The 16,256-nt window shown below is 41.0% G+C and overlaps 1 protein-coding gene across 1 annotated transcript in view; it reads left to right on the forward strand.

Moving 5' to 3' along the window:
- The window catches only part of MALRD1 (MAM and LDL receptor class A domain containing 1), a gene marked incomplete at both ends in the record, with an annotated part of 671,257 nt that overhangs the window by 619,358 nt on the left and 35,643 nt on the right, over positions 1-16,256 (forward strand). Inside the window, 2 exons of the mRNA XM_080717079.1 lie at positions 13,642-13,721; positions 13,816-13,912. Of these exons, the coding sequence (XP_080573205.1) occupies positions 13,642-13,721; positions 13,816-13,912 (177 nt within the window). The remainder of the gene's footprint in view (positions 1-13,641; positions 13,722-13,815; positions 13,913-16,256) is intronic.

Consider the following 16,256-nt stretch of genomic DNA (forward strand, 5'->3'; position numbering starts at 1 on the left):
GTTGTTGAGGCTGGTCCCAAACCTGTGATCCCCTGTCTCAGCCTCCTAAGTAGTAAGATGACAGGCATGCGCTACCAGGCCGAGCTAAGAGCCTACTTTCTTTATCAAAAGGTCAAAGTGTGTCTTGATGTCCGCCCACCCCACACCCACACCCAGGTTTCTCAGGCTGGCGCTTGTGGATGTGGTGTTGATAGAAATTCCTTTCTGAAGCTGTACCTGGTGGCGCACATCTTTATTCCGGTACTTGGGAGGCTAAGACAGGAGAATCACAGGTTTGGATACAGAACACTTTTTATAAAGACATATTATCCTGCATCTTGTTCAACCAGTAATCTTCTGACCCAGGAGTGAACCCGCCATTAGCTCTGTGCATGTCCTTTTCTTATGAGTATGGAGATTATGATTATGGGGATTTCTTGCTTGGCCAAAAGCCTCCCTGCCTCGATGCAGGTGTAGGCTAGGTCTTTGTTAGGACCAGAGTGATAACAAAGTCAGGGCTCCCGTGGTATCTGCCCCCTCTTGTACCCTCCTCCCACATTCTTGGGGAATTCTAGCCTATCTGCTAGACATCACTTATTATGTAAACCTGTATTTAGAATACAAAGGCCCTAGGTCCCAACTCCTTTGTGTATTTGCTAATTACTTTTGGTGAGGGAACTCTGCATTATAACAGCTGCCTAAGTACCTGGCAGTAAGGGGCCCTGATGGCTTTTTACATTTTGAAACTAAGTTGTCATACATTAATACCAAACTCACTTTCCAATACAGTAATACCAAAGTCATTTTCCAACACCAGCACATTGATACCAAAGCTATTTTCAAGTATATTTTGAGGTGATTTCCCAGTACAGGCACAATCTGGTCGTTTGCATTTTAGCCTTCCTGTGTTCTGCCTCTGCGTGTGGTTTCATGTCTGTTTCAGTGTGAAGAAGAGAAACTATGTATAAGCTCTGGCTGGAGCTCAGAGTCAGAATGTATGTTTTAAAGGACTCCATTGGAGAAGAGATGTTTCAGGACACTGTTTCCCGCTAGGACCACACTCCAGAGCAGAAAGCCTTCACATCCATGTAAAGAGCAGTTGCTATTGACTTGTAGGCCATTTTCAGTGGCCTAATTTGTAAATTATTTAGCTCCCTTGCCATTTCTTCTCCCTTTCATTTTTCTTTTGTTTCCCATCCAACTCCAGGGAAATATTACTGCATAACAGCTGAAAAAAAAAAAAAAAAGTAAAACAGGAGACATAGAAGCTCAAAAATAAACTTGAGGACTGTCTTTAAAAATGTCTGCATTCGGGTACAACACCAGGCCCCAACCTATGGGAACCCAGAGAAACAGGAGAACAATTCCATCTTCTTTGTTTCTATTCAGAAGTAATTAAGGTTATTCCCACCAGCTGCAGTAATTTAAAATAATGTATGAAGGTGCTTCCTTTCTACATCTTCAACTCTGTGCAACTCAACCACCGTTTCAAGTGGAAATTGCAATAAAAGCCACAGGGAGCACACATTTGCATTTTTAAATTATCACCCCTTCGGAGAGAATATGAACCGATATAAACCTTCATAGGAGGATTGGACCAGCAATGGCAAGTCAGGAGGACCTGTACTCGCTGTCAGGAGGCCCGTGCTCTCTGAGCCAGGATTTCCTCTGCACACGGGGACACATAACATTGAACCTCGCGGGGATGTCCTCATCCTGCGTCTCAAAGTTTGGCTGCAGACCAGAGATGCAGCAGCATCCGAGAACTTGTTAGACATGAAGTTCTTGGGCTACTTTAGAGCTCCGGAATCAGAAACTGGGGATGGGGCTTAGCATTGAGTTGTGTAAAGCCCTCCAGTGACCCCATGCACGCCAGCGTTGCGAATGACTGGCCTGAAGGGTAAATGAGCTAATACATACACACAGAACAAGCGCTTTGATGACTATGGCACATTATCCAAGTGATAACTGCGGTGATGCTAATATCTTCAGCAAATATGGATGCACACGGTTGGGTTAACTTGAACACACAGGGTGCACTGATATGGGCCCCACCTTGAGTAAATTTATAGTCTGGAAATATTTAGAAGGAACCAACGGTTGCAGTAGTGAATGCATAAGAGCTGTCATACGAGGTTGTAAGTGCCATTATACAGAGTTGGCATGTATCATGTCTAAGTCAGACTGGGCACAAAAGAGGACTTGGGGGAAATGATAATTAGTCTGTGTCTCTAAGTATAATATGAGCTAGGAAGGTGAATAAGCAAACCCATCTTGTAGTCAGTGAAAACAGGTATCATGGAGAGTCCAAGAGGTATTGAGAGGTGTGACTCAGAGTCCTTGGGAGGCTAAGACAGAAGGATTGCAGGTGTGAGGTCAGCCCTGGTGACAGACCAAGGCCCTCAGCAACTTAGTGAAACTCTGTTTCAAAAAAATTAAAATAAAATAGGGCTGGTGATGTAGCTCAGAGGTAGACCTCCCCTGGATTCAATCCCCAGAATAACAACAACAACAACTAAAATGAAAGCGTTTGGAAGCCAAAGGAGGACTGAGATCTAACCAGTTGAGCCACAGAAATTCCATTTAAGAGCCTGTTCTAATACCTCAGTGACCAGGCTTGTTGACCATGTGTGGCATCAGGATGGGGAAGGAAGGAGTCATTCTAAGATATTTAGTAGGCAAAATTGATGGGGCTTTGGTGATTGAAATAAGTAAAGAAGAGAATATGGCAATTTCTAACGCTTTAGCCTAAAATTTTTTAAAAAAACATAAATTTTCTTTGTCTTCCTGATGCTTGAAATGTCATATTTTCTCTTTCTCCCTTCCTTCCTTTCCTTCTTTTTCTGCAGTACTGAGGATTGAACCCAGGAGCATTCTACCTTTGAGCTACACCCCCAGACCTATTTGTTTATTCTTTTTATTATGAAACAGGGTCTCACTAGGTTGTGGGGGCCTCGCAATTTGCTGAAGCTGACCACAAACCTGCGATCCTCCTGTCTCAGCCTCCCAAGTGCTGGGAGTACAAGTGTGCACCACCACGCCCGCAGAAAGGTCATATTTCAAAAGAGGCTGAAGATTCCTTTTAGTTTCATACTTAGAAGCTACATAATCAAATGTTATTTTGCATCAATGAAAAATACTGGATGAGGTTATTTCGTGGGTATGTCCAATACCTTCCATGTTTGAATATTTAAATATCACCATTTTGTGAAAAAAATCATGCCTCTTCCTTAGCACTTGTTTGACTTCAGACTTCTTAGAACAATTGTAAATAAATACAATTTTTTGTGCTTCAGATCTATGAGGACAATTCAAATTGTTTACAAAGTCAGAGCAAATGCTCTGCCAGCTCCCAAAGAAGCAGTCCATAAACAAGTGCTTAGTAAGCATGTGGTTTCTCTTTTCTTACCCCTGGCAATGAGACAAATGTGCTGGGACCTGCCTACAAATGACAGCAAGGTTGGGAAGAACTTCTGTTCCTGGTGTTAGCGAGTAAGAGTGGGTGTCACCAAGCACACCCAGAAATGAGCTACTTTAATTACTCCTCAGTTACAACCTACTAATATTAGTAGGAAAGATGTCAAGTGTGGTGGAACATGCCTGCGATCTCAGTATTTGTGAGGCTGAGGCAGAAAGATCTCAGGTTCAAGGCACGTGCACTAACTTAGCAAGAATGTTTTAAAATAAAAAATAAGAAGGACTTGGGTGTAGCCCAGAGCTAGAGTGCCCTCATATTCAATCCCCAGCACTAGACACATACACAGAAAAAAAAGAACTTAGGAAATATTAGGGTGTGGCTTTGGCTGAGAGAATCTAATTATATTTTATTTTTCCCTTTCTCCTCTTTGTGTTATGAAAACAGGTGCTAACAGCAGAATGTTTATCTTGCTTGGTCATGTGGGCTCTGTCTAATACTTACAAATATTATAAAACATTCTGGAGCTAAATAGTCATGGGGAAAATTACTACAAGCAAATTAATCACTGGTATTCATGGCAGAATTAGTGTGTGTGTGTGTGTGTGTGTGTGTGTGTGTGTGTGTGTGTGTGTGTGTGGTTACTGGAGACTGAACCCAGGGACATTCTGCCTCTGAGATACACTCTTAGCCCTACCTTTATTCTTTTATTTTGAAACAGGGTCTCACTAAATTGCAAAGGGCCTCACTAAATTGCTGAGACTGGTCACAAATCTGCAATCCTCCTGTCTCGGCCTCCCAAGTACTGTGATTACAAGTGTGTGACACTACAGCTGGCTCATGGTGGAATTTCAGTGTTTTGTGGCTCAGAGCTAACTTAAAGCTTCTCTCTCGTTCTCAGATTCTGTTTTGATGAATTCTCTCATGTTAAGGATGGTTTAGGAAAAGCTGGCCTCAATTTTTCCATCCTCCTCCCCTGGTAGAAGCATAGCAAACATTTGATCTGAAAAGAAGCCCTCGGTTAGGTTGGGACATCTCTACTTTTTCCTAGTGGTGGCACTTAAGGGCTATGAGTGGGGGGTCTTGAACAACGTCAACACTTGTTTTTCTTTCTCTACCTCTGAATAAAAAAGGTGGAAGCATATTCGTAAGCTGATTTTTTTTTTTTTTTTTTTTTTTGCGGGTATAGTGGTACCCTGGTTAAACCTGGGACTTGGAAGTTATGGCTGTGACTTCTCCTTCTTCCTAAGCCTTAGTCTAATACACAATGGTATTACAGTAAAGAATTGCCAGAGCTATCTCTAGAAGGCCGTCCTGTTAAGAAGTCTGGGTATAGAAGTCAGCAGAGAACAATCACAACCAGAATTTATAATAAGGAGCAAAAAAATAATAATCATTTAGCATACAAATGACCCAACACTTGAAGGTTTACAACTGCCTGTGCATGCATTTTATTATACAACTCCTATGCATGCATTTTCTATGTTATTACTGATATTTACAATAGGACACTGAAGATATTTGGCTGTCCCAAAGCCATGTAGCTAGGAAGCAGAAGCATCCCTTCTGAAATGCTGACCTGACTTCCCACGTTTCCCGCCGCCTCAGCTGCCTTCCCTCCACCTCCAGAGGTTTCAGGGTGAAGCTTCTGGCAGTAAATGGCATTTTCAGATTGGCAGCACCAGAAGCGTCTCATAGGATCGTAAGAAAATGCTTCCTCCCCTGGGTCCCTTCACTGTCCCATCTGGGCGCCAAAATCATACGGGAGTTTTCCTCTTATTTGGTTCCTGTTCAGAAGGTTTTGATGAATGAAGTCCAAGGACTAATCAAGGGTACAGAAATATGAGTTTATTTATAAGCCAAATAAAGAAAACAAAACGCTCCCCCCAAAGGGAGAGGAGGTGTCCCTGAAAGAGAGTAACCAGGGAGGTTCTTAGGAGCTGAGCTTTCGTACATTCTCACAGCCCTCCATCTGCTCTTTGGTGATGGTCATAATTGAGTCTTGTTGGCCCCGTGGTTTTCTTCATTATTTCGCGGGCTGGTGGGCTCTACTCTCTCGGTGACACTTGTCTGCTCACCTGCCCCCATCCTTTTTGACTCGGGTGTCCTCCGAGCTACAGGAGGGGCTGGAGTGTTTTGATCTCCATAGTCCTTGCCTGGTCATTGTTCCCGCATATCTTATTAACCTTACCTGTTTTTGTTCTGTATATGATGGCCTCTTTAGACCTTCCCTAGTCCCAGGTCTTCTGCCCCCATCTCAATACTGCTTTCCTAAGTAGATGCAACCCATAAAACCAACTACCATTGTATAAAACTACATTCCAACTCTAGGAAGATGGTGGGAAACAAATAATTTTACAACATAGTATGGTTTTAAGAGTCAAAGTGAAGCCAGGTGTGGTGGCGCACGCTTGTAATTCCAGCATTCGGGAGGCTGAGACAGGAGGATCGCGGTTCATGGCCAGCCTCAGCTACTTAGTGAGGCCCTTTGCAACTCAGTGAGACCCTGTTGCAAAATAAAGAATAAAAATTAGGGCTCGGGGTGTTGCTCAGAGGTAGAATGCCCTGGGGTTCCATCCCCAGTACCACTAAATAAATAAATAAATGAATAAATAAATAAATAAATAAAGTCAAAGTGGAAAATCACATTTGGAATGCACTCTGTGATGATGTACAGTTCACACTCTCTGAGCCTTCACATTCTCAACAATAAAATGGGGAAATAGTTCCCATTTTGTAGCATTATTGCATTGCAAATAATATAGGTAGACAATCGGAACCTTTGACACATAGAAGTTCAATAAATATTTCTTATTTATAAGCTTTATATATTATACTTTTCTGAAGTGTAGACTGTAAATGTATAGTGATATTGGCTCCTCCCAGTAAAAATGATAGACATGAATTTAATAGTGATAACATGTTCCTATAAAATGTCTAATGAAAGGAAGACAAGCCTATCTCTGTAACCCTAAATTATAAATCTCATTTGTAACATAGTCAAACAGTATAGTGCTTCGGAATGGATTTTCCTTCTATATCCTTCAAAACTACATAGCTAAAGAGTATGCTTAGAAAAATATAAACAAAGAATTGGGAAATGCAGAGTTAGTGTAGAATTCTGTTAACAGCACATATTTGAACATGCCTCTGCAGGTGCAGTCAGTTACAGGTGATTTCCGTGCACTCGGATGGCCTGCTTTTCTGACGCAGGGTTATACAGTACGCATAACGCTTCCCTCTTTGGAAGAAACATAGTTCATCATAACAAATGTGTCCTCGTTACACACTTCACTTTCTGAGTCTGGAAAAAGATTCTTGAAACATTCTTTCATCTTTCCTTTTAGCACTTTCCTTTACCTTTCTTATATTTCACTTTATGCCTTAGTTATTTTAAAATGTATTTTTATTTTTACTTTTTTTTGGTGGTACTCGGGTTCCTGGAAGCCCTTCTATCTCCAGCTACACTCCCAGACCTATTTTTATACTTTTTACGTGGAAACAGGCTCTCTTAAGCCAGCGCGGCTGGCTTCGAACCTGCGCGATCCTCCTGTCTCCGCCTCCCAAGCACAGGGATTACAAGCGTGCGCCACCACACCCAGCCTTAAAATGTATTTTTATATATATTTTTAAAATTTTTGTCTCTACGGTGTTGCTTCTTCACATTCTCAACTGTATCTTGTAGAGTACTTTGTGCATAGTATATTTGTAATTATTTTATGAACAGTGGATTATTGAGTAGAACTTTAGAGAACAAAGTTAGAGAGTAGAAAAACTAAAGATACATATGTGTGTGTGCATGCATATGTGCATGTGTGTGTTGGTAATGGAAGATGCAATTCAAAATGGCTACTATGGTAACGAGATGTATTGACTCATGTAAAGAAATGGCTAAATGCAGAGAGTGCTTGGGACATGAACTGACAGAGAAGTTGTCCCACCATCTATAAATAATTTCCAGGCTCTGAGTTGTTATTAGTTGATTTTGTCCTCAGGAGAGTTTTTGTGGCAAAATGGTAACCAAATGTCTACCTGGTCGTGACAGAACTACATACTTCCTCTTTGAGAGTAGAGTTGAGGAGGGGGTATCTTTTACCAAAATATCTGGTGTGGAAATTCTTATGTCCATGTACATCTGTGAGCCAGACCCTTCTGACTGGGAATGCCAAATGCGGATGGATGTGGTCCTGGGCCACGCTGACAGCCCGGAGAATGGGAAGGGCCTGGAGGCCAAGGAGGGCTCAATCCTGGGCAAATCCTGGAAATGCTGAGCAATGTAGTAGAAGGTAGGGAAGGAAGATAGATGGCTGAATGGACGGGCAGGCAACCACCATGCTCTATAACTGGGTGCTAGTTTGAACTTCCAGGTTCTAAAAATAAGGCTAAAATTCCCTAGTGTTAGACTTACTAGGCATATAAAATGAGTGGTAAGACAGAGTCATATAAAGCTGAAAATATTTTTTTATTTTGGGTACTGCGGCTTGAACTCAGAGGCTTTCTACTCTGAACTATACCCCAGGCCTAATTTATGTTTTATTTTTTAATTGATCTTGCAAAGATGCTGGGGGTTTGCTACGTTGTTGAGGCTAGCCTCACACCTGCAATCCTACTGTCTCAGCCTCCCAAGTCATAGGAATACAGGTGTGCTCCACCACACCCAGCTCAAAATAAATTGTAATAACAAAATGTATCATATATTTTTTCATATGAGTACTCTTTGAATAAAAGTTAGTGATTTTCCTCTTCTGTTAAGTCTGCCAGTAACTTTTAGATTATTAATTTTATATAACTTATTTTAATGAGTCACTATGAGAATATAAGAACTTCAATAAAAACTCAAAATGATTACATCACATCTAACATTTCATTTTTTTTCCTTCTCTACATCAAAAGGAGAAACACATTTTAAATCAGATTGATGTATCTTAAACTTGGAACAAGGATTATGTGATGTTGATGGTCATAATGAATCCTTTTGGATTACACGGGGGTAAAAGAACATTTGTATTCAGCCTTGTTTAGCCATAAAGTAGCTAAAGGATTACCTATACAGGTAATTATAGTTTGTAATTACTTGTCAAGATATGAAGGTGGAGCCAGGCGTGGTGGCGCACACTTGTAATCCCTGCGCTTGGGAGGTGGAGACAGGAGGATCGCGCAGGTTCGAACCCAAACGTGTTGGCTTAAGAGACCCTGTTTCCAAATAAAAATATAAACTAGGTCTGGGAGTATAGCCCGGAGGTAGAAGGGCTTCCAGAAACCCCAGTACCACCAAAAAAAAAAAAACTTTATATATATATATATATATGTATGTATATATATACATATATATATATATATATATATATATATATATATATATATATATATATATATATGAACATGGATGGATCTCATTGCCTGTTACTTTAGGAATTAATTCCTACCCCGAGACTAATAATTGCAAAACACTCTCCACAACTACCAAGCCACTTGACCAAACATCAGCTCCCCACAGCCAGGTCTATGCCTACAAAGGCCCTCTCCCTGCACAGACTTCCATGATGTGTCTCTACATAGCCAAAGCACACTGCATTCCTCCCCATAACCATTCACCTCCTGCGCCCTGCTGCTGCCCAAGAGCCTTCACCTACAGCAACCACATAAACATCTACCACACTGCTCAGAAGCTACCTTTTGGTCTGGTGTGGTGGTACCCGCCTCCAGTCCCAGTACTTGGTAGACTGAGACAGGAGGATCACAGGTATTTGAGCCTCTGCAACCTAGCAGGACTCTCTGCAAACTAGCAAGACCTTATTTAAAAAATAGAAAATAAAACAGGGCTCAGGATATAGCTCAGAGGAAGAACACACATGAATTCAATGGAAGAAAGGAAGGAAGGAAGGCCAGCTGGCTTTTGAGGATTAGAATCCTCTTAGTTTTTATTTGTTTTGCCAGTTTTGCAGATGTACTAATGAGAAATGAATAGTGGGGTGAGATATCTAAGATTTGCAGCCCATACTGCCTGGGGAAAATAAAAGGGAGAGGGACTCTCAAGTACTTTATTTAAAGCATCCTCATGATACTTAGCAGGATTTATGGTCAGCATGGAGAACATGAGTTCACTCAACTGCAGTTAGACAGGATTTTCTGCTTTCCTTTCCAGCCCGCAGTAAACCAGGAGGACAGGAGAGAAGCTTCTTCCAGGGCGATTGCTCGGAGGAAGGGTGGGCCGGCCAGGAACGCTGTCCTCAGCATGCCAGGCCTGAGGACCCAGCCCTGACAGGGCGAACTGAAAGGGCTCTGGAACCGAAATGCCACAGTTATTAGGAACACTTGGTTTCCCATAAAGGTTTAGTCTGATAAAGATTAAAATAACTGGGTGTGGTAGTGTACACCTATAATCCCAGTACTTGTGAGGCTGAGACAGGAAGATTGCAGGTTCAAGGCCAGCCTCAGCAACATAGGCAGGCCCTCAGTAACTTAGCAAAACCCTGTTTCAAAATAAAGTTAGTAAATAAAGAAATAAATAAAAATGGGATTGGGAGTATAGCTCAGAGATGGAGTACCCCAGGTTCATGCTCCAGTACCAGACTAAAAAATAAAACAAGAAGGAGGAAGAGGAGGAGGATGAAGAAGGAAGGAGGAAGGAGAAGGAGGAGGAGGAGGAAGAGGAGGAAGAGGAGGAGGATGGAGAAGAAGAAGAAGAAGAAGAAGAAGAAGAAGAAGAAGAGGAGGAGGAGGAGGAGGAGGAGGAGGAGGAGGAGGAGGAGGAAGAAGAAGAAGGAAGAAGATGACAACACATGTTATAGCAGAGCATGGTGCGCACGCTTGTAATCCTAGTCCTTGGGAGGCTGAGACAGAAGGATCACGGCTCACAGACAGCCTCCACTACTTAGTGAGGATTTCTGCAACTTAGTGAGACCCTGTTTCAAATGAAAAATAAAAAATAGGTCTGGGGCTGTAGCTAGGAGGTAGAATGCCCCCGGATTCAGTCCCTAGTACCACAAAAAATGTTATATTCTTACTTGCTTTTTTCTGCATCCCCCAAAATGTTTCCCCCATCTCTGCCTTCCCAACCACGTCAGTAGATTTTACATAAATATAACTATATGAACATGTAGGTCGATAGATAAGAAACAGACTAGATGAATAAACGGGGAGGATTTATACCATTTCTTCTATGTGATGTGGTTTCCCACGTTATTTTTAACTGATATTACCAGAATTTATCTGTCTTTTCACCTCTCCCCCGGACCCCCAGTACTACGGATTGGACCCCGGGCCTCTCAGATGCTAGGCAAGCTCTCTACCACTGAACCATGTTCCCATTAGGACTTTGTTAAGAACTTAGCTGACTGTGGTAGGCACTTATGATCCTCGTACTTGGGAGGCTGAAATAGGAGGATCACAAGATCAAGGCCTCAACAACTTAGTGAGACCCTGTTTCAAAATTGAAAGAAAAAAAGAAAGCTGAGGGTATAGCTCAGCGGTAGAGGGGTTCAATCCCTAGCAACACACACACACACACACACACACACACACACACACACACACACCCAAGTAATATATAATATTTGCCTAAGGTGGAGATTGTTAAGCCAAATGAACCTAGAATGAAAAAGTTTCCGTTTTTCAGTTTTAAAATCTCAAGGAGTCAAATGAATCCAGAATGGAAAAGTGCCCCTGCCTTTAAGCCTTACCCGTGTGTGTGCGACCACACAGGGTCTTCTGTCCAGGTCACTGACGGGAAGAATACATCTTAAAGACTGCCAAACTGAAAGCCAAGTACTCCAGTCCTGGAGTTCCTATTTAGCACGGCTTGATGGCGCACGCTCGGGAGGCTGAGAGCAGAGGATCACAGTTTGGGGACAGCCTCAGCTACTTAATGAGACCTTCTGCAACTCAGTGAGACCGTTTCGAGAATAAAAAGAAGAAAAATAAATAGTTCATATTTATTTCAATCTGAATTTCAGAAACATCAAAACAATCAAATTGTCTTTAATTTCTACCTTTGAAAGAATATTTACTTAGCAAAAAAAAGACAGTCTATAATGGACCTATTAGGACCAATGAAGTTTTCTTTGTTTTATATTTAAAGAAGCTGATTGCTTTTGGAAAGAATTGCTTTTGAGCATACACATTTTTATATTTAAAAGAGAGGTTGACTAAAGGAGGGGGTAAGAGGAAAATCTCTAAAACACACAATGTACTTAAACATATCGAAGTCAACCACTAAGCCAAGCAAGGGAGGGAGGGACAGGGAATGGGGTGGGAATTGGGTAGGGGTTAAATCAGCGACGAGTACATGTTTGTACACACAAGTTTTTTTACCCCAATATGTTGTATGAATATAATGCACCAATTAAAAATTTAAAAGAAAAAAAAAATAAAAAATAAAAATAAATAAAAGAGAGGTTGAGTCACGCATGGTGGTGCATGCTTGTAATTCCCGTGCTTGGGAGGCTGAGACAGGAGGATCGCACAGGTTCGAAGCCAGCCTCAGCTACTTAGCGAGGCTCTCAGCAACTTAGTGAGACCCTGTTTCCAAGTAAAATAGAAAATAGGTCTGGGAGTATAGCCTGGAGGTAGAAAGCCCCTCTGGGTTCTACCCCCAGTACCACCAAAAATTAAATAAATAAATAAATAAATAAATAAATAAATAAATAAATAAATATTAAAAGAGAGGTTGAAAGAAAATACAATATGCATGTTCTGAATAAGGATTGGTTCTTAAACACACATACTTAAAAGCTAGTTTTTATCCAGGTGTGGTGTTCTATACCTGTAATTCCAGTACTTTAGAGACTGAGACAGGAGGATCATAGGCTGAGGACCAGCTTGGCAACTTAGCAAAGCCCTCAGGAACTTAATGAGACCTCGTTTCAAATAAAAAATAAATTAGAGCTGGAGGTATTGTAGCCCAGAGGTGGAAAGACCTTTGTTTCAACCTCTCTACCACAAAAACAAAAACTAGTTTCTTGTATCCTCCTTTTAACATATACTGTGAACTTGGCAAGATATTTAGCCAACCTACCTTAATATTTTAACCCACCATAATTTGTATCCTGTTATTTTTACCAAACAAGTATGTGAGCATAAACTTTCACATATATATGCAAATAAATATGGCCAGAAAATTTCTGACACATTGGCTACTTAGAAATAAGCAACAACTCCCTTAGAAGCACGAGATAGCCAATTTTAAATTTTCCATACCAGTGGTACAACTTTCATCTTTTATATCCCTAAATAAAGCAAAGGTATTAGAATCCTGATGGAAGCATCAATCTTTTTATCTGATATATTAAAATTATTAGCCGGGGCCGGGCGTGGTGGCGCACGCTTGTAATCCCCGTGCTTGGGAGGCAGAGACAGGAGGATCGCGCAGGTTTGAAGCCAGCCTCGCTGGCTTAAGAGACCCTGTTTCCAAATAAAAATGTAAAATAGGTCTGGGAGTGTAGCCTGGAGGTAGAAGAGTTCTATCCCCGGTACCATAAAAAAAAAAAATTATTAACCTGATTCCAAATCTAAAAACTGGGAGGTTCATCTTTATTTCATGAAAAATAAATATGTTCTCTGATTCTTATTTATCGTGTGTGTGTGTGTGTGTGTGTGTGTGTGTGTGTGTGTGTGTGTTTTACTGGAGATTGAACCCAGAGACATTCTGCTTCTGCGATACATCCTCAGCCCTATTTTATTTTTATTTTGAGACAGAGTCTGACTAAGTTGCAGATGGTCTCACCAAGTTGCTGAGGCTGGCCATGAAACTGAGCCTCCTGACTCAGCCTCCCCAGTGCTAGGATTACAGGTATGCTCCACAATCAGCTGTGTTTATCTTGATCACTTGAATATGCTGTGTTGGTTACCTGAAAGAACTTAAATCTGTTCACTGTTGCAAAATGTGATAGCTTTGGGGTTTGAGCCACATGATGACTGAGGTCAAACGATACTGGATCCTGGTAAAACTTGAGTCAGTCATTGAAAACCAAAGGTGGACATGGGCGCTTGAACAAGTGTGCACCTCCTAAAGTCAAGAGGGAGATAAACATTTTTAAAGATCATCTTATAGGGTAACATGAAAATAATAAGATTAAATTTTGTTTTGGTTTAGCTTACCAACTTTGGTTTCTTTTCAAAGTTACCCATATTCCTGGTGTGTTATTGTTTATGGCATTGATTATATTTTTCCAAGACAATTCTGCTCAGATGTATTTCTGCATTTGTGTTTGCTTGCGTTCAATGACTGCGTTTTATCTCATTTCCAGATGTGCAGAGGGATGGGAAGGAAATCGATGCCACATCAAGTTGAATCCTCCCACCTCAGATTTCGTGTATACTCAGAACAGTAGGTGACATTATTTATGACTTGAGTCACTTGGGTTGGGCTCCTTAATATTTTTTATTATTCATTTATCTTTTTCATTGTTTTGAAATTCCAGATGTATGGATTCTTCTGTGCATTGGATTTGGATTTCTGATATCTCATATTATAATTGCTGTCTTGTGTTTTCTTGCAAACAGAAAAGGACCAGGAAGGTAAGCGGTACCTTTAATTGTCAAATGAAACATACTCGGCAGAACCGTTTTCTGAAGCATTCTATTTGCTATGTTTTCCTGTGACTTAATATTAAATGCATCAAGTCTTACTGTTTTCCATACTTTATGGGCTTATTTTTCTGGGCCGAAGCAGGAGTTACCTAAAAATAATCATTCTTCTTTTGGTAAAAGATTTAAGTTTAGTTTTCAGATTATATTAGGAGCATTTTTGAGGACACCGAAAAGAAAATGGAGAATATGAAATTCTCTGAAAATTAAAAAGAGATAAGGAACTAAATATAACGTTTTGGTGGTACTTTAGGAAGGCTTCAAAACCACAAGACAGGCCCTTCCTTGGCTTACACGGGGAGGCCGGCCTTGAGCACTAAAGTTCCAAGCCAAGATTCTCTTGTTTTGAGCAAGACACAAAGCAGAGGTCAAGAGCTGCTGTGCTGAAGCAGCTCTGCGGTCAGGCTCGTGCATCACTCAGAGACACAAACTAGAGAGCTGCTCGGGGTCCGAAGCATCCCATTGTTTTCTCCTCATCACCAGTGTGGGGTACAGGTCACCCCAGGAATAAAGCGATTGACTTTTCCACAGACTCAGCAGGAAAAGGGCTCAGGATAAGATGGCATAACAAAAAATTAAAGAAATTTATCACCTGCACACCAGTTGATAGCCCAAGACTTAGAACTGCTCTAACACAGATATGTCACACAGCAATGAAGGCACCACTGACCTGGTGTAAATATGTAGGTCCCACCTGATGGATTCTCCTCAGACCTCCAGTTGCCATCCTGTTAATTAGCAGACAGCCACCTTGACATCCTGAACTAAAGCAAAGTCATCATAGAACCATGGTGTTCATTATAAAAAAAAAAGAGATGCCATTTTTAATCCATTACCATTAAGAAGATCTTATCCATTTGTTAATTTAACATTTTTATATGCTTAAAATATGCCAGTGCAAACATAAATGCAGTTTGAACTTTAAAAAGTTTCTAATCTACTGGGAGAAACAGACACATAACCTACTATGTGATGCACTGGTTGTGTGCTAGAATCCTCTTTTGTATTAGATGGTATTCTCCAGACTAATTCTCCTCTGATTAATTCACATTCAGTTATGTTCATATATAAATATTAATTCAAATTCATATATAGTATAATTAACATATGTAAGTATGCAACACATATTCATATATTTGGATACATATGACATATGAGTATATTATATCATATATGTATAACACACACACACACACACACACACACACACAGCAAGCTTGTGTAAGAAAGAGAAACATTGACTTTGTTTGTGGGATTATGTCATGCAGTCATGAGGGCTAATAAACAGGAAACCTGTAGGACAGGCTGAAAAACTGGAAATTCGAGTCCAAAATCCACAGAGCAAGCCAGCAGGCTGGAAAGGCAGGCAGGGAGGCTATGTTGTCTCAGGGCAAAAGTCTTTACTCTCGAGGCCCACCCAAGGTATGAGTGAGTCAGAAAGCAAGTTGCTTCGCTTGCACATTTACAACCAGTCAACTTACTCTGTCATCCATAAATGTCCATCAAATCTAAACACTACCTCCACGGCAACATCTACACCAGCGTTTGACGGAACATGCGGGCAGGGTGCCATGGTCTTGACTAAGCAGACACACAAGGTTAATCAATCATCCCAATGGATAAACAAGCTGTCATATTAACCCAAGCAGCAAGGGCACTCAGAAAGTCCTAGATTTCACACCTTCATCATGGTACTCATGCTGAATACCCCATAATTTGGGGGCTAATAAGAGGCTCCCCAGGCGAAGGTCAGCAGCGCTGTCCACAGAGTGGCAACCACCTGCCCGGCCTCCTCTCTACCGATATCTTTCACTTGCACACAGTTATATTTCCTCCTTCCCACCTTCCTCTGCTGAACTAACTTCCTTCCTTCCTGTACTAGGGATTAAACCCATGACATTCTACTTCTGAGCCACACTCCCACATCTTTATTGTTATTATTATTTTGAGGTTTTGGGGATTGAACCCAGGAACATTCAACCTCCCACCTATACCCTAGCATTTTCTTCTTCTCCTCCTCCTCCTCTTCCTTTTTCTGCTCCTTCTTCTTCTTATTCTTCTTATTGTTATAATTACTCTTTTGTGGTGTTGGGGATTAAATTTAGGGGAATTCAACCTCCCAGATATACCCAACCCTTTTCTTCTTCTTCTTCTTCTTCTTCTTCTTCTTCTTCTTATTATTATTATTATTATTATTATTATTACTACTACTACTACTACTACTACTACTACTATTACTACTATCTGACACTGGAGATTGAACCTGGGTACATTC

This window comes from Muscardinus avellanarius, assembly GCF_963383645.1.
Source record: "Muscardinus avellanarius genome assembly, chromosome: 20".
In the NCBI taxonomy this organism is placed as follows: Eukaryota; Metazoa; Chordata; class Mammalia; order Rodentia; family Gliridae; genus Muscardinus; species Muscardinus avellanarius.